Source organism: Ambystoma mexicanum, chromosome 1p, assembly GCF_040938575.1.
Source record: "Ambystoma mexicanum isolate Mex_15411 chromosome 1p, UKY_AmexF1_1, whole genome shotgun sequence".
Taxonomy (NCBI): domain Eukaryota; kingdom Metazoa; phylum Chordata; class Amphibia; order Caudata; family Ambystomatidae; genus Ambystoma; species Ambystoma mexicanum.
The window spans coordinates 1,035,532,062-1,035,556,680 of record NC_090921.1 but is presented as its reverse complement, the minus strand read 5'-3'; the positions used below and the strand labels follow the sequence as shown (position 1 = coordinate 1,035,556,680).

Here is a 24,619-nt window from a genome sequence, read left to right as displayed (position 1 = left end):
GGGCTGGGCTGGGCTGGGCTGGGCTGGGCTGGGCTGGGCTGGGCTGGGCTGGGCTGGGCTGGGCTGGGCTGGGCTGGGCTGGGCTGGGCTGGGCTGGGCTGGGCTGGGCTGGGCTGGGCTGGGCTGGGCTGGGCTGGGCTGGGCTGGGCTGGGCTGAATAGCCAGGGATCTGGATTGTGATGACGTGTTGGCTGGGGGACATGTGTCGGGGCCTGCTGGCAGGTGCCCCTCACGGCTGGGGGGTGGGGGTGCTGGGGGACATGTGTCAGGGCCTGCTGGCAGGTGCCTGTCAATGCTGGGGGAAATGAGTGGGGGCCTGCTGGCAGGTGCCCCTCACTGCTGGGGGTGCTGGGAGACATGAGTTGATCATATTGCAACGTGACATGTGGCTTGGCTGGGGGTGAGGGGGTGCATGCCCATGGTGGATGGGCTGCCTGCGGGACATGACCAGGGGTGCAGGGTAGTCCCCTGTGGTATGGGCTGCCTGCAGGGGCCGTGGAGGGGGTAGAGGGGACACCTGGGAGGACCCACACTGCCAATTCACGTGTAGGACCCCCTGCGCACCCCCAAAATACGTGTTCCCCGCTCTGACCGTAAAATCACGTGTGAAACTTCATGCGCAGCCCAGTAATACACGTACCCTGCTCCAATCGCGTGTGAAACTTCATGCGCACCCCTGAAATACACGTACCAGGCCTATCGCGTATGAAACTTCCCGCGCACCCCTGAAATACACGTACCCAGGCCAATCGCGTGTGAAACTTCCCGCGAACCCCATAATACATGTACCTTGCTGAAATCACGTTTGAGACTTCACGCGAACCCCAGGAATATTGGCCCTGTGCGAGTGGGGTACGTATATTACGGGGTTGGCGGGAAGTCTTGCATGCGATTTCAGCAGGGTACGTGTATTATGGGGTTCGCGGGAAGTCTCACACACGATTTCAGCAGGGTACGTCTATTATGGGGTTCGCGGGAAGTGTCACACGCGATTTCAGCAGGGTACATGTATTTCAGGGGTGCAGGGGAGTCCTACACATGATTTGGCAGTGTGGGTCCTCCCAGGTGTTCCTTCTACACCCTCCACGGACCCTGCAGGCAGCCCACACCACAGGGGACTACCCTGCACCCCTGGTCATGTCCCGCAGGCAGCCCATCCACCATGGGCATGCCCCCCAGCCAAGCCACATGTCACCTTGCACTACTGATCAACGCATGACCCCCTGCACCCCCACCCCCAATGAAACCCATTGTGTATAGGCGCTATATACATAAACGATCATATCATATTATCATATCGGCAGTGCAGGGCACCTGCCAGCAGGCCCCCACTCATGTTCCACTCTTGTCCCCCTGCACCCCCACCCCCCAGCAGTCATGGGCACCTGCCAGCAGGCCCCCACTCATGTTCCACTCATGTCCCCCTGCACCCCCACCCCCCCAGCAGTCATGGGCACCTGCCAGCAGGCCCCCACTCATGTCCCCCTGCACCCCCACCCCCCCAGCAGTCATGGGCACCTGCCAGCAGGCCCCCACTCATGTCCCCCTGAACCCCCACCCCCCAGCAGTCAGGGGCACCTGCCAGCAGGCCCCCACTCATGCCCCACTCATATCCCCTTGCACCCCCACCCCCAGCAGTGTAGGGCACCTGCCAGCGGGCCCCCACTCATGTCCCCCTGCACCCCCACCCCCCAGCAGTGAAAGGCTGATCTCATGACACAAAGCCAAAAGTCAAAACTATGTACATCAACACATGTCCGTCACACACATACACTGGTTGGCATTGCTTGTGTAAACCCACATTTTCACGTGCATCAAGCCAATCCCACACATGGAACTAAAAAATGAAAATTTATTATGTACATGAAATCAAAAATTAAATGAAAGCATACCAAAATATGAAACATGAAATGAAAAGGATGTGAAAATGATGATTGAATGAAAATTTTAACCAATTCATATGAATTTGAACAAAAAACAGTCTAAAGTCAGCCTCCAACAACGCAAATCCAAAGGAATTGTAAAAAAAAAAAAGAAATCCATTGCTTCATGTTCGTAACCAAAAAAAAGAGAAAAATCAATCCATAGTCAAACTATTTACAATCCATTGTCTGTGAAAAGAAATTCCATTGCTCCATGTCCATAATGCAAAAAAAAAAAAAGATACATGATGAAACTATATACAATCCATTGTCCAAGGATGATCCCAACCAAACTAATGAAACCTACCTACCTACCTACCTAAAAAATATGACTGTATACAAATTTGGGTGGCATTGTCCATTGACCACAAATAAAAGGAAAACCTGAAGGAAACCTAACTCTAAAAACTATTTACAAGGGCAGCGGGCTAGTTCGACGGCTCACTTTCTCAATGCCCTGGAGGCGGTCCTCTTCCATGGCCCCGAGGGTTCGCAGGGACGACGACCTGTTCTCCTCCAACTCCCTGCGAATTGCCTCGAGGCACTCGGCCCGCCTCAGGGCCCTCCGCATGGAGTTCTCCGCCCTGACCATCGTGAGCCGTGCCTCTTCTGCCCGCTGCCGCTCTGCATCTATAGCATGGCCTAACCGCTGCCACACGGAAGACACTTCAGTCCTGTGTCCTCCTGCCCTCTGGCCGATGCCTGCCCCTCTGATGTTGAAGGCCCCCGAGCCATCATTGCTCCCACCTAGAGCCTGCTCCTGCTGCTGCTGTCCATGTGCCGTATCTGATGGTGCCTGCACATCCTCCATCAGCTGGTCTCCAGTTGTGGTTGGTGTCCACCCCTGCTGGGCCAACGACTCCCGACTGTGGCAGGGATGTGAGCTCCACCAAGCTGGCTGTGTTGGTCGGGCCAGGTCCACAGGGGGCCTTGGTGGAATCTGGGCCGGAAGACGGTGTGGAGAACGACTGGCGCATAGCCTCCACAGAGGAGGAGAGGTCCGCCAGAGTGCGCAACACATGTAGGGACCCACCAACCAGGTCGGAACACATACGTTCGTGGGACCCCTCGTCTGCAGGTAGTGGAGAAGCAGATGACATGGCACTCTCCCCTACCTGCGGACAGTGCCTCCCTGCTGGTGCATGGTGGTGCATTCACAGGGTCAGGGACAGCGATATGCGTGGTGACCTGTGCTGCCTCCTGCCCCTGGCCCTGGACTGCACCACTTGCACCAGTGGTACTACCCCCACCAGGCCCCATGTGCGGGTCAGTAGCGGGCTCCTCGTCTGTGGAGACCAGCAACCTGGATGTCTCCACACCGTCTTCCGCCATTGGAAGCCCCTGTGGGGGCTCACCCGGCCCTTCCGCCACAGCCGTTGTGGCAGACGCAGCACTAGCCCCCTCGGTCCAGGATGATGGTAATTCCTGGGAGGGTGGCTGGGCCTTGCGTCGCTGCCCAGTGGAGGCATCCCCGCCGCTTGGCTCCACAGCGCCGTCTCCGCCCTCTTCTTCACTTGATGCTGCATAGAGGGAGACATAGAACACAAGCATCAGGGTACAGTACAGAATACCCTAGACGGGAAGCAATAACACATGAGTGGCACTGTCAAATGTCACTTCCATCCTGTCATTCCACAACCCATGGGTCCATGCACACAACACACATGCAGAAACAGTCCCGACGCCTGCAATCAACATCAACATCCATGTAGAAGGGCCCCTGTAAACCAAGATGTTGCCTTCAAAGTCACCTGCAGCCGTGGCGTTTCAAAGACACACACACACACACACACACACACACACACACACACACGCGCACCATACAAGTACATACCATCAGCACCCATTCCTCACCCCCCCCCTTCATGTCCAGGAACAGAGACAGCCATGCTTTTGTGTGTGCATTCCGCATAGAGCTCCCCATGTTGCATTAAAACACATGCACCAACCATGTGGTTCACACATAACTGGTCTCACATGCATGACCATGATATCCATGCACACACACACATCCACACATGGCCTATGTCACACATACAGGCAAGCATCAGACTAGCAGCACACTGCAACATGCCCTGTCTCACACAGCAATGCTTGGCCACTTACTGCTCAACTCCGGACGGGTCTGCCTCCGAAAGATCTGGGCGTGGAGCGCTGGGCCTACGCGTTCCAGGACCCTCATCTGGATGTTACTCATGCGTGCCCGGCCCCCTCCGCGAGGCGCCGGGCCTTGTGGAGGGTCCTGGACCTGAAGTCGTCCCAGCGCTTCTTGACGTGCTTGATGCTGCGGGTTGCCACCCCCTCTGCATTGATGGCAATCACTACGTCGTCCCAGATACTCTCCCGTCCTTCCTTGATGGCGCGTGATGTTCCGAAGAGGGCATCATAATGCCCCAGGACATGCTCCACCAGGACACCAACTTCGGTGGCAGTGAAGATGGTGGCCCTCTGCCTCTCTGGCTGGGGGTCGCCAGTGGTGCCAGACGGAGATGTGCCCAACATGGCAACCCCAGAAGCCGGAGTGGGTGGACAACTGGGGCTGGGCTGTGGAGCGATGGTATCCCAGTCGGGAGTCTTCTGTTCCAGCAGGGGTGGACACAGCAACTGGACCCCTGCTGATGGCTGATGTGCAGGCACCAAATAGCAGGGCACGTGGGCAGCAGACAGTCAGGCAGCAGCAGATGGCAGGTGGGAGCGTGCTCGGGGGTCTTGGGGGCAGGAAAATGGCCTTCAGGGCAGGAGCGTGGTCTTCCGTGTGTTTATGCGTGGCTAGCTTGATACGGAGTGATTTGGCACGTGAAAAATGTGCACGTCTGTGTGTAATTCGAGGAAAGGCCTTAGCGGGTCGGCACACGTACGCGATTTCATTGGACCAAAGGCCCTTTGCGCGTAAGCGCATCTGTGACGTGTCACGCGCGGGCGTTGCCTTTTCGCTTGTCAAACTTCACGCAAACCCCAGGAATACACGTACCCCATTCGCACAGGGACCTTTCGCGTGTAAAACCTCACGCGAACCCCTGGAATACATGTACCCCACTCGCACAGGGCCCTTTCGCGTGTAAAACTTCCTGCGAACCCCAGTTATACACGTACCCTGCTGAAATGTGTGATACTTCCCGCGCACCCCATAATACACGTACCCTGCTGAAATCGCGTGAGACTTCCCGCGAACCCCATAATACACGTACCCCGCTCGCACAGGGCCCTTTCGCATGTAAAACTTCCGCGAACCCCAGTTATACACGTACCCTGCTGAAATGGCGTGTGAGACTTCCCGCAAACCCCATAATATACGTACTCCGCTCGCACAGGGCCCTTTCGCGTGCGAAACTTCACGCGCACCTCAGTAATACACGTTCCCCGCTTGGCTTTGCTGTTTGGCAGCCCTGTAAACTGGTCCAGGGTTAGCGCGGCCCTTTGCGCTGAATTGGGGATTTTGATGGCTTTTCCTTGCGCAAGGGCGTTGTTGGGGGCGTAACTGGCGCTGCTGCAGGGTCGCTGCGCCACGGCTGGTTTTGGAGGCTAAAATCCATGAATACGCTGTGCGCGAAAATCGATTTTGGCGCACGCGGCTGGCGCAGACATTTGCACGTGCACACTGTGCGCCAGTTTTGTGTGAAATTCTATGAATTACCCTGTAAGTGTGTATGTTGAATTTGTGTGTTACTGATATATTGCTCATTCTGAAGAAGGCTAATTCAAACTGACTGTTAAATACATTAATAATTGTTTAATCAAGAAACCTTGAGTATAAGTGTTTATTTGGATACTTGTCACTGAATATCTAACCACCCTACTGCTCGTATTGACCCCTCTTGAGATAGGCCTGGCTGCTCAGCCACACTACTAACCTGTGTAGTACAGACTTATTCCGAAGGTTGGGTTCCTATTGCCAGGAGGACAAGGTTGTTGTAGTGCACCCAAGGGTGCTGCTCCAAATCTTGTCTAACAGTATTTGTTATTTATATAGCGCCTTAGCCCAAGGCGCTGTACCTATGCCAATTTACAGTACAATGAGGTATGAAATGTGGTCAATGCAATACACAATGAAGCAGTTCAGTGACAAATAGAAGTAAAGGTTTAAGATTGTAGTAAAAAACTTTTCAAAGCAGCACGAAAAGCAGAGAATCGATAGATCGAAGAGAAAGAGGGAGCGCTTTTCAGTGCAGAGGAGCAGCAAGGAGAAGGAGCTAAAGCGTGCTTGCGCACAAAGGGGAAGAGGCACAGATAATAGAAAGTGAGATTGAGAAAGAAAACAAGAAGGAACATAAGTGTCATGGTCATGAAGTCTGGGGCACAGGCATGCAGCGGTCGCATGCACAGGAGACCTGGGTGGACACTGTCCTGTTACCTTTGGCGCCAGGCTCATGAACAAAAGTAAACCAGAACATCCATTTAATACCAAAAAGCTTTTATTATGGACATAGCACTTCAGATGCATTAACCTTGAATATTCCATCCATTAAGCAGGATGCATTAACCTTGAACATTCCATCCATTAAGCAGCCCCAAGTGTATTCTTGGGTGTGGCTGCTAATGGATTGCCTTTGCACATGCTCACACTCTAGGAGTGGCAGGTAAGCCGGCTCTAATAGGTGTGGCCACGATCTCAGCTATATAAACTGCCCGATCCTCCAGACAGACGCTTCGCGTTATTCTGCACTTGCAAGCAGAGTAACGCTCACCGTCGCCTGAGGGCAGACTTATCTTTGAAGATCCTGCTTCCTGGACATCCTGCTTCCTGCCAGCATACTTACCAACTGGGGGAAGCTGTTCTTACCTGTACATCTCTTCGGTGAACAAAGTATTCATCTTTACACTTTCCGGAATGCCGAAATCTTCATCTGGGCTCCGCAGCACGACACGCTCCATCGGCAACAGCAGCGCCTGCAAGGAAAAACAGAAGACCAGGTTAGATATCGAAAAAAACTGTCATTTTAAGGTTGCGCTTCACCGTACCTCGCGCTTTTCCTTAAACCATCACTTACCTGCTGTCGAACATTGCGGTAGCATCCGTCTTCCATCCGGCCGCGTCTTGAGTCTCTCAGCTGCATTGAGGTCGCATTTCCATCTAAGGGAAGAAAACAGAAGAGAGACATTATTGCGGGCATAAATAGGAGCAACATATAAAGACATTAAACAGAACAAACCGCATCACAAGAGCTCAAGAAAGACTTACCAATCATAAGGAGAAGCATAGTCGCAGCTGGACTGGGCTAATCGGGGATCAGTGAAGGAACTAGATCCCATTCGACCCCCCCCCCTGCCAGAAGTAGCAGGACGGAGAGCTTCTCTTCCATAAATCACAGGTGAGTTTTATGGGCCGGCGTATGCTCACAGAAACGGTACTTTGGGGTCAAGGGTTCACTAGGTACAACAATCAGATTGGCACACTTGCACACTGTTACCTCCACGTACCATCGCTCACAGCTTTTCTACTGAGAGAAAGGGCTGCAGTGGGTGATTCAAGTTCAGGGAGGGCTGCAACCATGCCCCAACTCCTCTGCAGAGACCAGGTGAGCGTAACAGAACGCGAAGCATCTAATACTCTCTGCCTGGGTGCTATGGAAACTTCAGAAACGGGTCAGTTAGCCCTCTTACTAGGGGGAATTACAGGCTGAAGTACATGCTTCAAGACAGGAAACCAATGCATTACAGAGGGATCTTATTGTAACTCGAGAAAGAACTGACGAATTGGCAAGACAAATGCTAAAAGCACAAGAAGGACCGGTTCCACTGCCTGGAGTGACCCATTCTTCTCATTCTTCCACACCACAACAATCAACACCGGTTCAGGTGGTTCTTCCAGGAGCAGTGCCTCTAGCCCCTCCCGTACGCTTCATCGGCGACCCAAACAAGTTTGCTGTATTTATGAACCAATGTTGCCTTCATTTCTTATGCAGACCCGGAGCCTTTCCTAATGACCAAGCCAAAGTGGTATTTGTACTCTCGTATTTAGGAGGCAGTGCGGCGGACTGGTCTATACCTTTGGTAAATCAAGATGACCCTTTACTCTGGAACTTTGGGAATTTTCGACATGAGATGGAGAAATTGTTTGCCCGTCATACTCCAGGACAAGCTCTGGACAAAGAGTTGTTGTCACTCAGACAAGGGAGTCCAGATCTATAAACCTATATTGCAACTTTCAATCGTCTCATAGCCCAGATCAACTAGCCAGAAGAGAAGAGGTCTACATTCTTTTACCGAGGGTTACGTGGAGAACTTAAGGATGTGTTGGCGTAAGTGGTGAATCCCCCTGAGAGGTGTGCGGACTACATAGACCCGACGGTGCAACTCGATCATAGGTTGCAGAATCGGAAAATGGATTGAGCTAGATCAGAGGGACGGTCAGTTTACGTACGACCTCATGAGAATCCGACTAAACCACATGAACAGCCTGAGCCAATGCAAATTGGTGGATTACAAAGTCCCCTTACCAAAGCAGAAAGGGGAAAAAAGAAGACCACAACAGCTTTGCTTATATTGTGGACAAGCAGGTCACTTCCTCCGTGACTGCCCGGTAAAACCACCCAAACTGATGATGATGAAGAAGAAGAAGAACAGAACTCTGGAAACGCCAATGCTCGGCAAGTGTAGGGGTCCGCTTGTCGACTATGAAAAAGGAATCCGTACAGACCTCACATCTAGTCCTTCCAGAGCTTTTGGTGAATCGCAAGCAACCATCAAAAATACATGCCTTGGAGGCATATATTGATTGTGGAGCTGTGGGTAACTACATTGACCAAGATTTGGCTCTCGGAATAGGCCTTCCTCTCTGACAGAAGCAGAAATCGCAAAACGTCACTGCTCTGGATGGTTCTCAGCTATCATCCGGCCCGGTGACACAATACACAGAGAAAGTCAAGCTTCTGTGTCAGGACGGGCATCAAGAGGACATTACTTTCGATCTCATCGGTGCTCCTCATTTCCAGAAGATATTGGGAATGCCCTGGCTGGAGATCCACAATCCTAGGATCGATTGGCGAAAATGAATTCTGACATTTCCTCATGATTGTGCCGACACATGTTACAAAAAAGATGACGCCAATCTGGAACCGAAGAAGGGAATCGTGTTGGGCCTCATCAGCTCCTTACCACTTGAATACCAAGATTACCAGGATGTCTTCAAAAAAGAGCAAGCCAACGTTCTGCCCCCGCACAGACCCTACGATTGTCAAATAGATCTTGAACCCGGAGCCCAGGTCCCTTGCAGCCGAATTTACTCTCTGACAGAACAGGAAAATCAGCATCTTAGAACTTACCTGGATCAGTACCTAGCGAATGGTATCATTCCCCCGTCCAAGTCCCCTGCCTCCTCGCCCTTATTCTTCGTGCCTAAAAAGGAGGGGGATTTAAGAAATTGCATCGACTATAGAGCCATCAATCAGATTACAGTAAAAAAATCAATATCCTTTACCACTTATACCAGAGCTCCTGGACGAAGTGAAACATGCTCAAATCTACACAACTGGATTTAAGAGGAGCATACCATCTTGTAAGAGTAAAAGAGGGAGACGAGCGGAAAACGGCCTTCCGCACGGAGTATGGCCTCTTTGAATACCAGGTCATACCCTTCGGGCTATGCAATGCCCCTGTGGCATTCCAATTCTTTATGAATGATGTACTCCATGAACTACTGGAAGTTTGTGCTCTTGTTTACATTGCCAACCTTCTTCTCTACTCGAATTCCATGGAAGAACATGTAGGCCATGTCCAGGCAGTCTTAGAGAAGCTTCGACAACACCAATTGTATGCTGGAAAAATGTTTTTTCCGTGTAACTGAGGTTGAGTTGCTCGGTTTCGTGCTCACACCACACGGCGTACATATGGATACACGAAAGGTGGATGCAATCCTCCAATGGCCCTCACCAACACCCACGAAAGGAGTGCAAAGCACCTCCTTGTTAAAGAAAAATCAAAGGTTCCATTGGTCGACAGAAGCTTAAGAAGCCTTTCAGAAGTAGAAACTAGCATTCACTACAGCACCAGTCCTTTCGACACCCACAACCAGACCTACCTTACATAGTTGAGACAGATGCTTCAAAAATAGCCATGGGAGCAGTATTGTCACAAAGAGACCCTGAAACAGGACAACTACACCCAGTTGCATTCTGATCCTGCAAATTTTCAGCCCCCGAGTTGAACTACGCAATCACAGATCAGGAATTACTGACAAATTAAAGCAGCATTCAAGGCCTGAAGACATTACCTTCTTGGGGCGAGACATACGGTCACTGTCATCACAGACCACCGTAACCTGCAATACTTGAAAACCGCCAAAGCACAATCCTCGCGTCAACTTTGTTGGGCTCTCTTTTTCACGGAATACGATTTTATTATCACTTATGGACCTGGAATACGCAATGGGAAAGCAGACGCTCTATCACGCATGAGTGAACAAAAAGAGGCTTTTACAGCATTCAACCCCGTGGCCATAATTCCTGAGGAAGGGATTCAAACCAGAATAGCTGCCACCACGTGTGTGGATGACCAAAAAACCAGTTTGCAATCCCGGATGGATCAATCAACACAACAGGAATGGCTGTTAAAAGGTGACCAGTACACCATCAAAGACAATCTACCATATTTCCAAGGACGACTATATGTCCAAGAACTGCAAAAGCAAATCATCACAAATTACTCTGATTCATTAGTGGAAAGACACCCAGGAATAGCCAAGACTCAGGCTAAGGTAAAACAAAACTACTAGTTGCCAACCTGGCGAAAAGACATTGCGCAATTTATTGAAACCTGCAATGTCTGTGCACAACACAAGTCTCAGAAACAGAACCCCGCTGGCTTTCTGCATCCCCTAACGGTACCGCCAGCACCTTGGCATACCCTGTCGATGGACTTCATCACGGATCTTCCATCCTGCAATGGACACAACACCATATTAGTCGTTGTGGATTTATTCTCCAAAATGGCCCAAGACATTATTGCGGGCATAAATATATAAAGACATTAAACGTAACGAACAGCATCACAAGAGCTCAAGAAAGACTTGCCAATCATAAGGAGAAGCACAGTCGTAGCTGGATTGGACTAATCCTTATCAGCAATCTGTGAAGGAACTAGATCCCATTCGACGCGCCCCTGCCAGAAGTAGCAGGTTGGAGAGGTTATCTTCCATAAATCGCAGGTGAGCTTTATAGGCCGGCGTATGCTCACAGAAACCGTACTTTGGGGTGAAGGGTTTGAGAGGTACAACAATCTCAGATTGGCGCACTCACACACTTATCTCCACGCAGGAGCAATATCGCCACGCACCACCGCTTACAGCTTTTCTACTGAGGGAGAGGCCTGAAGGGGCGATTCAAGTTCAGGGAGTGCTGCAACTGTGCCCCAACGCCTCTGCAGAGACCTGGTGAGCGTAACAAAAAGGACACAAGACATGCAAGATCGATTGGCGCATGGCTTTAAAGAGACTTGAATACAATGCAAAGAAAGTTACATTTCAGTCAAGGGTTGCAAGATGGCCACCCAAGAGAGGATTGAGAAGTAGAAATGAGTCGCGAGGAGGGAGCAGGTACTGAAGATGAATTCAAGAGTTAATGTAGAACAGTAAAATAACTGTGAAAATTGAGTGAAGATATCAGAAGTTTAGTAGCGCTAAAAGTAAGAAAGGAAAGGTCTTGACTTTACGAATGTTAGATGAAATTGACAGTAAGAGGTGATAGAAATATAAGTGAAAGATAGATCAGTGTGGATATGAAGACCAAGTATACAGGCAGTAAGGGAAATAGGAAGATGAGAGTGGGATATGCGACAAACTGAGGGGACTGTGGAGGAATAGTTCTAGCTGGAAAGAAAAGAACTTCAGTTTTTGAGGCATTGAGAACAAGGAAATGATCAGACATCCAGGTTTGAATTGCGTAAAGACAGTCTGTGGATTGTAGATGTGAAAGAAGAAAAGTACAAAAGAGTTGGGTATCCTCAGAATAGAAGTGATGAGATAACACAAAGGAAGAAATAGTGGCAAGAGCAGAAGTGTAAAGGGAGACAAGCAAAGGACCGATCCCTGTGGGACACAATGGGAAAGAGGAGAGGCATCTGATAAAGTACGGTTAGGTAATTAGGACTGAAACCAAGATAATACAGAGCGCGAGAACCCAAAAGAAGAGACTGTAGGAGGAGTTTTTAATCGATCATATCAAAAGCAGCAGATAGATCCAAAAGTATTAGAATAGAAGAGTGTTTAGAGTAGCAAGCTGAAAGCAGTGAATCACAGAGAGGAGAGCAGTTTCGGTAGAGTGAAGGGGTCCAAACCCAGACTGGAAACCAGGAAGGATAGAGTTGAAGGTGACAAAAAGATACCTGAGAATTGATTGATTGATATTGTATTTCTATTGCGCTCGTACACAAGTGTTTCAGAGCGCGACAAGGCAAGGGAGGGGAACAGGGGAGAACAAAACAGCGATCTTACTAGGCCCAGTGACCTTGTGAACGCGCAAGTGCATGGGAGAGGGGGAAAAGTGCATGGAAGGGGGAGAGGTGGAAAGTGCGAAGCAGAGTAGAAGCAGATAAATAACAATAAATAAATAATAAAGGCAACAAACAGTGGTAATGCAGCCAGCAATTTGCAAGTGCTAGGTTTAAGGCAGCAGACAGGGTAGGCAGGGTAGAATAGACCAGACATTCCAATAGTTTAGAAAGATGAGGAAGAAGAGATAGGACGTTAAGAGAATAAAGATAGATCTAGAGAAGGTTTTTTTCACAATGGGAAGAATAATAGCATGTTTAACTAACAGAGGGAAAGTAGAGGTAACAAGAGGGATATTAAAGAGACTAGTGAGATAAGAATTAAGAGAAGGATAGATTTTTTTAAATGAGTGGAAGGTCCAGTATCATTAGGGGAAGCAGTTGGGTGATCCTTCTAGAGGAGCAGAGAGCTAACCGAGTTAGAAATAGGGGAGAAGGAAGAAATACCCATAGATGTAATGAGACGAAAGAGGGGAAGTTAGAGGAATAAATGCATGAAGAGTATCCACTTTAGCAGCAAAGTAGGTAGAGAAATCAAGAGCAGTTAAAGTCAATTAAAGAGAATGATTAGGAGACTAAGAACACGAAGGAGTGTTTTGAAAAGACGTTGAAGATGTCAAGGTTAAGATAAGATTGCAAGAGATCAGAAAAATTGCGCTTGGAAGAAAGTAATTCCTCGCAGAGAGTATGGTAAGAGGAAAATAATGCGCGATACGCATTAGAACGGCACTTATACCAACACCTCTCAAGGGCAACAAAGGGCACTTCGCATAGAGGGAAGCTAGAGAGTAAACCAGGGCTTGGGTGGGGGAGCTTTTGAGAGGGAGAAAATGAAGGAACTGGGTATAGTGCATCAAGGGACAAAGAAGGGGAAGTGCAGAACACCGAAGCGCCCTCATCCATGGGAAGATCAAGAAAAGGTGAATAGGATGGAAAACTAGAAATGCAAGAAAATAGAAAAAGGGGAATATTAAAAACACGAAGATTGTGATGAAAATAAAGAGAAGTAGGTGCAGAAGAAAAGGAGTGGGTAATTGGAATAGGGGAAGAAAATTGAAAAGAAAAGCAGATGATGGTCTGAAGAATAAACTGGATGAACACACCACAGACAGACATGAGATGGAGGAATGGAGAAAGCTGAGGGATGGTCAGAATCAAGAATAGCTAACAATGGAATAGAGGCATGAGTAGAGGATAGATGAAGATTAAAATTGCCTATCGCAATGAAAGAATTAGAGCAAGGTAAAACAGCACGGAGTAGTGCATCAATATCGTCACAAAGTGGTAAGAAGACCGGGACAACGATAAATTAAGCAAGATCACTGCACAAGGCTTGGAGAAAGTAGGAGGAGAATATTCAAAAGTAAAAATAGGGAAGGAATGAGAAGATGAATGGAAAATGGAGCGGGACCGATGCCTCCACCACGACCCAAAAGATGAGGCGTGTGTGTGGAGGCAGTGTCGGATTTACACAGAGGCTGGATTCGCAGTGATAAAAGAGCCAGTTCTCAGTAATACATATGAAGTGTGTATTAAAACTCAACCATGTCAACTGTCGATTGTGATTTTCAAATGGATTGTGTCCTCCCACCTATTCCTCATCTTTAAATCGATATTCTCTCCAGTTTAGCTGCTTTGGAATTGTTTTTATCCAGTAGAAAGTGCTCTGCATCGATGTGGTCGACTCAATGTCCCTCGAGGGCCTCTGTCTTGAGATCGATGTCATCACTGGTACATGTAGCACGCTTCAAGAAGTTACGGTGCGCTTAGTTTCTAGTGAAACTGCAATATTTTCAAATAACTATGGCCTTGTCTTTGACACCATCGACCACCGAAGACCGGGTTCGAAGAATGCCACGATTGCGATTCTAAGATATCTCTCACGGATCCTCATCAAGTGTGTCTGTGGTGCCTGGGCGTGCAGCATCAGGCGGCAGACTGTGGGTCCTGTCAGTCTGACAGGTAAGGCTTTGAAAGAGAAAAAAGGGGAAATTGGCTGCGGGTAGGCCCCCCAGTAAATCCCCTTTTGATTCCATTGAAAAAGCCCTCATCAGACGTGGCGAGAGGCGACTCTTCTCGAAGGAAGAAGTCCAAAAAGCGCTTTCGATGCAGGAGTTGATCCCACCACTCTTCATTTTCATTAAAGAGGACGAAGGAAAGGCAACATAGATCACCTTACACGTCCTCATCCGATTCAACTACTGAAAGAAGTATTACATGCCCAACCAAATCATCCACTCCTGCTGAGTAGGAGTCATTCAGACAAGAAATGTTAAAGATATTCAAGAAGGAGGCCCTGGCCCCCTTGAAAGAGAAGGTTAAAAGCCATGCTCCTATCGCGCCTGTTAAAGCCAGCAAGGAAAGGGCGAAGGCAAAATCCCTCGAGCCCGGGACGCAAGCCAGAAACTCCATGAGAATCATCGATGTCTCGGCGGAAAGTCGTTGAAGACTCTATCGAGTCACGGTTTGAGCCCTTCAAGGGGTCCGATGCCAAAGTCGTCAAGGACATTGATGCCATTTGCATCAAAACCATCAACGCCATCATTGTGGAAACAATTGACGCCACTGTTGCCAAAACCTTCAACGTCATTGATGTCGAATCAATCCACGCCTTTTCCCATGAAGGCTTCATTACCTACCCTCAGCCTGTATCTAATGTACACAGAGAGGCAGGAATCTCAGTGCTGAAAGAAGAGAGCCAAGTCTCAGTAATGCACATGAAATGTGTATTAAAACGCCGAAACATGTCAAGGGTAGAATGTGATATTTGTGTTTGTGTGTTTTTTTTGTTTTTTTTAAATCAATGAGAGACCGAGCCTTCTGGAGAGCAACATTAGTGCAAGAAATATGGGGAACAGAAACCGGATAAATAAGATTAGCATAATTACTGGAAGCTAAAGGGGAGAATTATTGAGAAGTCCAGTGTATGGAAATAGGACAAGGCATAGCAACAGGTGTCTGAATAAAACCAATATCTGAGCAAAGAAGTAATGATGCTGTCGGCACTAAGTTGGAGTGCAACGGTAGCACCAGCTAATGTGCGAGATGGGCATGCTGCAAACGAGAAAGTCAGCCGTCATGGACTAAAAAGACATGAACAAAAAATAGGTAAGCGAGAAATATAGTAAACCGTAGACTGCGTCCATCAGCTGACCGCTGCATCCAGACCTGCCTGCACTTTGCCTGGGCGTTCGCCCAGGAACTGATGTAATAGTCTGTGGGCCAGAAGGGGGCGTGCCCTGCGATGAATGTAACTGGGTCGGTTCATTTTTAAAGAGTGGCTGCCCCTCCCCATTAGGGTGATAACCTGCAGCTGTGTGAGATGTTGTGCTGTCACTTCATTGGCTCTGTACTTCTGGTAAGGTGTTTTTTTGGTGGGTTGGCCTAAATCTATAGAAGAGTCGGCCACCATGTTGGAATTTTCCTTTGACAATGATTGCCTGAGGCTGCTTGCTCCTTTGTATACCTCTGTGGCCAGCATGTCATATTCTTATAAAGAAATCTTCTGGTAAGCTTGGTTATGCGATTGTTTAGTTTCGCCCACTGTATGTTAATTCCCTCCTGCAATGTTAACGGAGCAGGAGAGCAACCCTTGATACGTTTTAACCTTGCCTGTGTTTTTATTTCTCCTGGCCGAGGGAGAAACTGATAAAATGTATTCCCCTGGGCTGTGCAGGCTTTCATAGTGATTTTCCTTGGCAGAGCTGCCAGGGAAAACCAATAACCCATTGTCTGGTTTGCTGCAGTGTTTTCCCTTGTTCATTAAAGTTAACCAGTCTTTTACTATCCTCGAGCGACTGAACCTGGATGGTGAGAGAATTTCTTTCCCCCTCCAACCCTTTTCTCATTCCTCTCCCCCTCCCTCCAGTGTGGAGTCTTACGGGCCCACTGTGAAAGGAATTCGCCCTCAGAAGGGCCGAAATTGTTGAACCATGAAAAACATGCAGTTGAAAGTTGGACTTTGTTTCTACGGGGTTACAGGCATTTTAGAATATTGTTTGCCTACAAAGATGTGCTCTGAAAGGCAAATCGAAGGCTGTCGATATGCTGTTAATTAAAGGCCAGCCATCCAATGTACAGTATAGTATTGTCTGGTTAGTGGAGCTGGAGCTGCCTTACACGTGCTTGAAGAGATCCCGGAGCTGTCAGTTAATGAATACTGCTGTATTCAATCCAGTTTTGTATGGTTTTTTGCCAGCTCTGGTGGAGGTGAGGACTGATCCAGCAGGAGACTTTACTGCATCCTCTGCACAGCCGGAAAGCATTGCTACACCACCCGATGTTCAGCCCAAACAGGTAAGCAAAACTTCCTGGAATGTATTGTTTGTGATCCGCTTTAAGAAGAACATCTATGGGGGGAGGGTGGTTGCATGGTGGTTCTGCAGGGTTACTCTACTTTGAGGTTTACGAGAAAGTAATCTCTTGCAATGCCACTGATCTATAGAAACTGGTATTGTTACCGATGACTGATACATTTGGTCAGTCATTTCTTTGTCTAATATTACTAATCCATATATTGGTCGTTCTTATGTAATTAAACCTGAACATTCTTTTGTTTTGGAGGAATTTCGTGGCATGTACATCTAATAGGCCTGAGGTTTCCTTGCATAGGTTTTATTTCCTTAAGTACATCATGGTGTTTAGTTTTTTGTATATTTGCTTTTGCCTATAGTCTCCAAAAATGTTAAATGCAGGTGTGAGGGTATCTGAAGTTCACATACATTGTTGCATAGTGTTTGAAGGCATCTGTAGATGATTATGGAGTTAGGGGGTGAGGGAAGTGTCTATGGTGAACTCTCCTGATGGGTTGACCTCCAATAACTAACTTTAAGCCTGGAGGTGGAAGTGGTCCCAGCTCTGTCAAACCTGGGTTGCTAAAGAAAAATGGAGTCGTCCCTATGAAAGGGTTGAGAAGCCTTGGCCGATAGACCACCACTTCAGGAACTGGAAAATGCTGTTGCCAAAAATAAACTATCCAACTCTTGTTTCCGTGTCAACGTTAATCGTGACCGGGATGTTGTAGAAGAAGCATGCAGGATGCAATATTTGGGTTATCTGAACCCCGCGTCGGGAGCATGCTAGGCTTCCATTTGAACAAAATGCAGATGGCACTGTGAAGGTAATGTCTTAGTGTGTGCACATTGGGCACATGTTTCTCTCTACAAGGCAAGGAGTGGTGTTCTGGTATGCTGCTAGAGCCTGCCTTCTAGAGCCATCTTTTCACATCACATGTTACTTTATATTTCTAATTTTACGATTGATGTGACTTTCCATCATATTTTCAAACTAAACTATCTAAATCTTTCAGCTGACCCCACTGAAGAGGGTGGACCTACTCCCTACTATCACCCCTGTCGTAGAGGAGGATGAGGGGGACACCTGTGCCATCTGCTTCGAGACCTGGACCAGTGCTGGGGAGCACCGCCTGTCAGCCCTGCGCTGTGGGCACCTTTTTGGTTTCACTTGTATTGACAGATGGCTGCGAGGACAAGCTGCAAAGTGTCCACAGGTAAGCAAGCACATGTTGCATTGTAAAGAACAGTTGCTTTGTTTCGCTACTTTGCCTATGTTTATATTCATCCGCTTTCTGCATCCGTTGTTTAATACTTTTCTGAGCTGGAGAGCAAGGCTAGAATGTGTTCTCCCTATTGTTGGTATTTTTTGAGTCCCATCTCCGGGTGAGGACCCCCAAAACAAAATATTTACACGTGAAACCAACATTGAATTTTAAAACCCCTTTTGCCTGAAAATAGGTGTATAGTCCAGGCACTGCTCCCAGTCCGTGCTTGCCAGCTAAGACACACCCCAAAGAGCTGCTTTCATAGTCCTTTTCTGCCCCCCTGTAAAGGGACTGTTTAAGAGAACATTTGATTACTCTGTTCCTCATTTTTAATAGTAGGAGAACGCATTGTTCTGATAGTTTGTCCTTTTATCATGCCGTATGCTCTGATTTGCAAGCTACAATAGTAAGGCCTCTTTCTTTGTGTCCTCTGTGCTGCACGGGAAATGTCTTTAGAGCATGCAAGTGTTGTGGAATGAACACTGTGGGTCAGGGAATTCATATGCAACTGTCAGTTCAATACTGCCATTTAATGTCTTGTTACTGGCAGCCCTACAGATAATGGATGTGTCGACCACTTTTACTCCCTAAAAACAGGCAAATACGCCCCAAAACTAAAAATGGGAGTAAAAATACTCCCAACAAAAAATAGGAAATTGACACCTAGGACCTTGTGCTCCTGCTTTCACCCACAAAGCTCTGTAAATATGTTTTAACCAGTAGTTCATAGTACTACAGGAAGAAACTACTATTACTGCCTCATTGGAACAAGTAAACCTGTTTCTTTTTTAATGTGTATTATTAACTAGGTGAAAAGGAATAATTATTACAAAAACATTTCCAGTTTCCAGTTAATCGCTTCTAAAATACTCCCATTAGTAAATGGACTTACATTTTTACTCCCCACACAATAAAATTGACCCTCATATTAAAAATGGGGAGTAAAATACTCCGACTTGAAAATCTTATCTGGAGCACTGGCTACTGGTAAGTTATTTCACGTAATTTTGTAACCTTATCTGATAGCAGGGAAGACTTCAGCATTGAACTGTAATTACTGAGGCAATCTTCATCCTCCTATTGCCCGTCACTTTGATTGGTGGATGAGAATTTTCTTTGGGGCTAATGCCTCATCACACATCTTAAGGAGTAGAAATTGCCTTTGCTGAATGAGCCATTCATCGAAGTCTCATGGTCACCATTGCATATAGGTTTAAGGACATCCTGCCACTCAAAAGTCCCAGCCAGTATTGTTCTTCCTCTTGGTGTCCACGTAGATCATTTTTGAGTTGCCATCATAGCCCCTCGCCATTGTTATTCCAAGAGGCCACCTACACAAACCTTCCACAGTTTGTTGCAGCCACCAATTCAGCTTGCATTTAATTTTTATTTAATTTAACTTCATTTGAGTGCTTTTGCCAAGTGCTTTAAAGTTTTTTACCAAATAGTACAATTTAAGTAAAGTGAGTGAGAAATAGACCTGCATCATAATGAGATATTAGTAATGGATCATAAGAGGCTACGGAGATTTAGGAAAGGGGTGAAACGAAGAATCATTGTGAATTTTTAGACGCAAGCTTGCCCGTAGTGTGGGAGCATGAAGAGAGGGTAAACTTGAGGCTGGGAACAAGGAGGTTAGCAACAGACTGGGCTAAAAGATCTTCTCCAGTTCTGAAGATGAGCATGGTAGGGTAAACGGGGGGACAAACCAAAGGCAGTTAGGAGGAATTTATCCTTTTTAAACTTCCCCACTGCTTTCAGTGAGACCCCCAATATATCTGTTGGCTGTTTTAGTGATCCTGACCTGTTTTTGTTGAAGGAGCTATTTTTCAACATGTCTCCCTAGCTGAACTCCTTTTGTTTTGGGGGGCACTGGTGAGTCCTTAATGCCATTAATGTCTATTGTGAATCACTACTAGTGCACTTATGGATGGTAGTGCAGAGGAACCTTGTTCACCCTTTCTTTTTACTTTAAAGGTAGTTTTCCCATAACCAGTGCAGCCCTGACTGCCTGGGGGCAGTAGTAACTTCTTTTGACTTTCTGGGTGCACTCCGGTGAACCTCTTATTCTTTTTTACTTTAATGTAGCCATTGAACAGTTTATTGGCTAAATGGCTGTAGTTGTTTAAGCTCTACTTTGTTACCTGCTTTTGTTGGCTGTTTTGCTCCTGGGTAGTGGTAGGAAATGGATATGGCCAGTCTTTGCTTGCTTTGGCCAGAGCCTGGGAAGAGGTCTTTGTGTGCTTTTGGACTGGGCAGGTAGTCCTCGACACTGTAATCCACATCCAAACCTGGGCAATGTCCCTACTGTAGCTGAGCTGGCTATCTGTGATTTCAATAGGCCCCTCATAGTGTGACTGTTGCAAGTCCTCTGATGGGTGTGCTCGGGTCACCCTCAGCCCAGATTTCTATATACCGGGGGGCATATGGAGTCATTCTTAAGTCAAAACAATGGTACTTGGAACCTAGAACCAGGAAGCTGCTACTGGAACAAGTCTGCCCCCCCCACACCCCCAAAACCACCCCTGCTCTCGGTCCTCAAAGGGACCCAATCCCCTCAACTGGAGCGCACAAGCTGCTCACAGTCCTGCACGCTGTTAGGCGTCCTCTCCAAGCTCCTGAAAGCTGTGGACCTTATGTCAGCCTGAGTGGGGACTTGTGTCATAGATTTTCCTGCAGAATCCAATGTTGTGCAACTTGCTGCGTGAACTTGAGTGACACTGACTCTTGGGCTCTGTTGCTCTCTCGCCACCACGAAGAGTGGATATTCTGGATCTACAATTCTTTGCTCATCCTTAGACCCTTACTGTGACACAGACAGCTTCCAATGTCTGCTACATTGAATAGTTCTCATCATAGTGGGTACCAAAGCAGAGTTCCTTCATCATTGTAAGCCTGAAGTCCTGGTGGTACTCCTAACTGTGAGGTCACAAACAGCGACTGGAACTGTAGATTTGCCAGACCTACCTGACAATACAAAGACACCTATGTATCCTTGACCTGAGGTCTCATAACAGTGAACAGTCCTCCCCAATGACTTCAAATGTGTTGGCCTTATTTGTCAGAGTTAGAGGAACTGGGCTGCACCACTTTTCTATGCCATTCAATCCAATAGTGCATAACGTCCTACCATGAAGCTACCTTTGCCTTACTTTTCAAGGAATCTGGGCGCAGGAATCATGTCTGGGGTCCCCTACACACTTGGGATTGGTAGCGGTCTTCTTCTGTCACTTGAAACCTGCAAGTGTAGCCACATTGAATCCTATGGGAAAAGTTGTGTAACATTTCTGATCACCCCTTTCCCCTGCCACAAGTTGCCAAACCTGGTTACTTAACTCAACCTTGTGGTTGGACTCCTTAAGCTTAATTTGCAAAGTGTTGCTGTGCCTTTATCATTTTTTCTGGAGATTGTGAATCTGCCTAGATTCATATGCTTTGCATAGGTTAGCATCTAATGGTTGGTGTGGAGTATTGCATATTTCTCCAGCATTGGATCTTTCATGGATTCACATGCTGTGAATATTCCCCGTCGTCAGACTGAGAAACCCCTGTAACTTTGACTTAGTCATATTCCTGTGGAAAGAATTGACACCTTGAGTGTTCCATCGACGACATTGTCAGTGTTATTAGTACCCACCATTGGGACGTTGAGTGTATAACTCTGCCCCAGCAGCTTCCCCTCAGATTTCAACCGCCTTCCGAGCTGTTGGGATTCCGCACATTTCTCTCCTGAGAGAAAATAAATTTCTTCGAACATCTTTTTTCTTCAAATTTCGCCTTTTGGAACAACCAACGTCGAAATACATCGATTTCTAGTTCCAACATGGAAACGTCAGGACCTAAAAAGGCTTTATTTAGGCCATGCAAGACCTGCAGCCTAAAAAATGTTGACGAGGGGCACAGGCACACGGATGTGACATCTGCCAAGGGTTCTCTAACAAGACCCTGAAGGACAGGAACCGGCACCTTATCTGCTGGCTCAATGAAGTACCCTATCCGACATCTCTGGTTGGCTCGTCACGGAGTGGGAGAGCAAACAACTCCCTCTGACAGGAGGTCAGCGTCAAGACAGATGTTCAGATCCGAGGAGCCAGGTGAGGCAAAATAGTCTTCGGAGCACGATAAGGCCAAACACTCGTTGCCTGTAAAGAAACCACTGTCCAGTGGTGAAAAGTCCCATTCAGGATCCAAACACTCCTCCAAGGGTACATCGTCGAGGTCGCAGTTGGAAAAACTTAGAGAGAAGGGCTCGCGCCCATCCTCAAAATCTGCGGATCCATCCAGGAAATCTGTTGACGGACAAACATAAAACCAAACCGACTACGACATCCTCTTTAACCTCATTGTTGAAAAAGTCTACCTCGACTAGCATCAACAATTCACCACTCGTCGGAATCTGAGATACCCCGTCTGGCCTTAAGTCATCCTCAAGACACCAGTCAACGTCCAAATCGTTGTCGAAGCTGATGTCAACACCATCAACGACGGCATCAACCAAAACGGCATCTTCGTCGCGGTCTACGGCTCGTCTCCAGTGGACGCCCACTTAAACGACGAGCACCTGCTGAAAAACGGACACGTCCTTCGTCCACCATGTTAGAAGTTTCAGAATTACATACAGAAGGCAACTTATTGTCCCCGAAGGGTATTTTAAAAACCCCATCTAGGACCACGATGCAGCGTGACCAGCCTACCCTGGAATGTCTCCAATTGAATACCCAGTTATCATGCCAGAAGACATTCTGCAGCATGAGATTACGTCAGATTTTGAACCTCTGCCAAATGAATGCCACAGTGTTTGATTCGTATCCTGAAGAACAAACTTCTGATCCTCCTATCCAGGGACCATCTCGAGTGGTAGACGCGCCTGTAAGGTCTCAGACACCTACTATACCATCAACATTTGGAGGAATAGGGGTATGCTTACACAATACTCCCTTTATAAATCCTCAGTTTATGCTTTCTATGCCAGTCCTTACTGCACTCTCGTTTAGGTCAGCTTGACGCCAGACTTCCTCTTCCTCAAGCTCAAACAGTTCATTCATATGGAGATCGGCACACTATCCCCTCAATGAAGGGATGCAACAGATCCCTCTTGAGACCATGACACAAACCCTAGGATGCAAACCCCTCCTAGACCTCTACGTACATTCAGTCCACGAAGGGGGGAACAAGAGGAAGGTGAATTGGTTGACAAAGACCAGGACACTGATCCAAAGGATACAACCTCCACTGCCTCTTCCTTCCCAAGGAGAGCCGACACATGGGACACAGATCCAGACCAAGATGCACCTGGTAGCCTGGCTCAGCCTTCACCCCTGGACGATATCAGAGCTTTTCACTCCATGATGATTGTTTCCTCTAGACCATATGGGTAAGCGGAGGAAGGCACATTTTTCCATACCCATTCTGGATCATGTGTGGCAGAAGGGTCTCCGTACCATGAAACATCCTTTTATGGAGCCTGCGGTGAAAGGAAGATTGGAGAAGAAGTTTAAGGCTCCAGATACTACTCCGAAATGCCTCACTTCGCAACCTGCTGCCGAGTCAGTGGTCTCAGCGGCAGCAAGCCTCAAGGCTCTAAGACAGCATAAGTGTGCCACTCCGCCGGACAACTCAAATTGCAAGATGGTTGCCTTTTGGAAAGCAGGTTCTCACCATTGGGGCGAACACTGTTAAAACAGCCAATGCCCTGTCAGTAGTTGCTCGATATGATCGAGAAATGTGGCACCATCTGGCACCTTTTATTGGAACACTTGTCAGAACAGCAGAGAAGGGAGGCTATGATGCTGGTGCGCGAAGGAGAAGAAGCATCCAATCACAGCATCAACATCGCTGCAGACCTTGCTGAAACTGGGTTTTACCAGGTCGGCAACTTGGTGGTCCTTAGGCACCAGGCATGGCTAAGTTACAGACTTTTGACAGGAAGTGCAACACAATGTCATCAATCTGCCGTGTAAAGGGGAGAATCTATTTGGCGATAAAATAGATGAAGCCCTTAAAGCCATGAAGGCTGACTCGGGCACAGCTAGATCTCTCACTACCCTTCAAAGCAGGAGGTCCTTTCGATCCTTTGTCAAATTTCCCAGTGTGATTCTTTACACATGCATACCAAATGTGATGATAGAATTAGCCACTCAAATTTACATAATTAGTCCACAATTTCCTATTCCCTGTCTTTTACAGATGGGGGTAGTCCAAATATGTGGCTTCCTTTCTTTCAATTTGATTGCCTTTGTGTTGATTTTTAATGCACAACGCGTTTCGGGCTATTCTAGCCCTTCATCAGGTGCGATATTCACAAGTTCCAATAAATCAATTTCTGTAATTTAAGTAGAGAAAAATTCTAGTCGGTGTCATTGTTCACTCAGTGTTTCAGAATACTTATTACGTGCTTCTCAAAAATGTTAATTGAAAATACCTCTGACCTTCAGTTTCACTGATACAAAAAATCCAGTGTTCTTCCAAACACCTTCCACACTTGTCCGGTCAATTTAGTCACTTGAAAGAATTGTTTGTTTATGTAAGCAATGAAGTTATGTACACAATAACCTGCAATGCTAAATTAATTGCGATAAAGATATAAATTCCGTTTTGGGAATTCACTTTATTTTGAAATATTAAAAATTTAAATTCCTAACCATTGACGAGTACA

At 47.4% G+C, this 24,619-nt stretch overlaps 1 protein-coding gene across 2 annotated transcripts in view; it reads left to right on the top strand.

The window, feature by feature from the left end:
- Positions 1–24,619, top strand: part of RFWD3 (ring finger and WD repeat domain 3) — a 580,144-nt gene that overhangs the window by 116,912 nt on the left and 438,613 nt on the right. For both annotated transcript variants that reach the window (XM_069604073.1, XM_069604082.1), the window contains 2 exons: positions 16,603–16,700; positions 17,713–17,913. In XM_069604073.1, the coding sequence (XP_069460174.1) occupies positions 16,603–16,700; positions 17,713–17,913 (299 nt within the window). The remainder of the gene's footprint in view (positions 1–16,602; positions 16,701–17,712; positions 17,914–24,619) is intronic.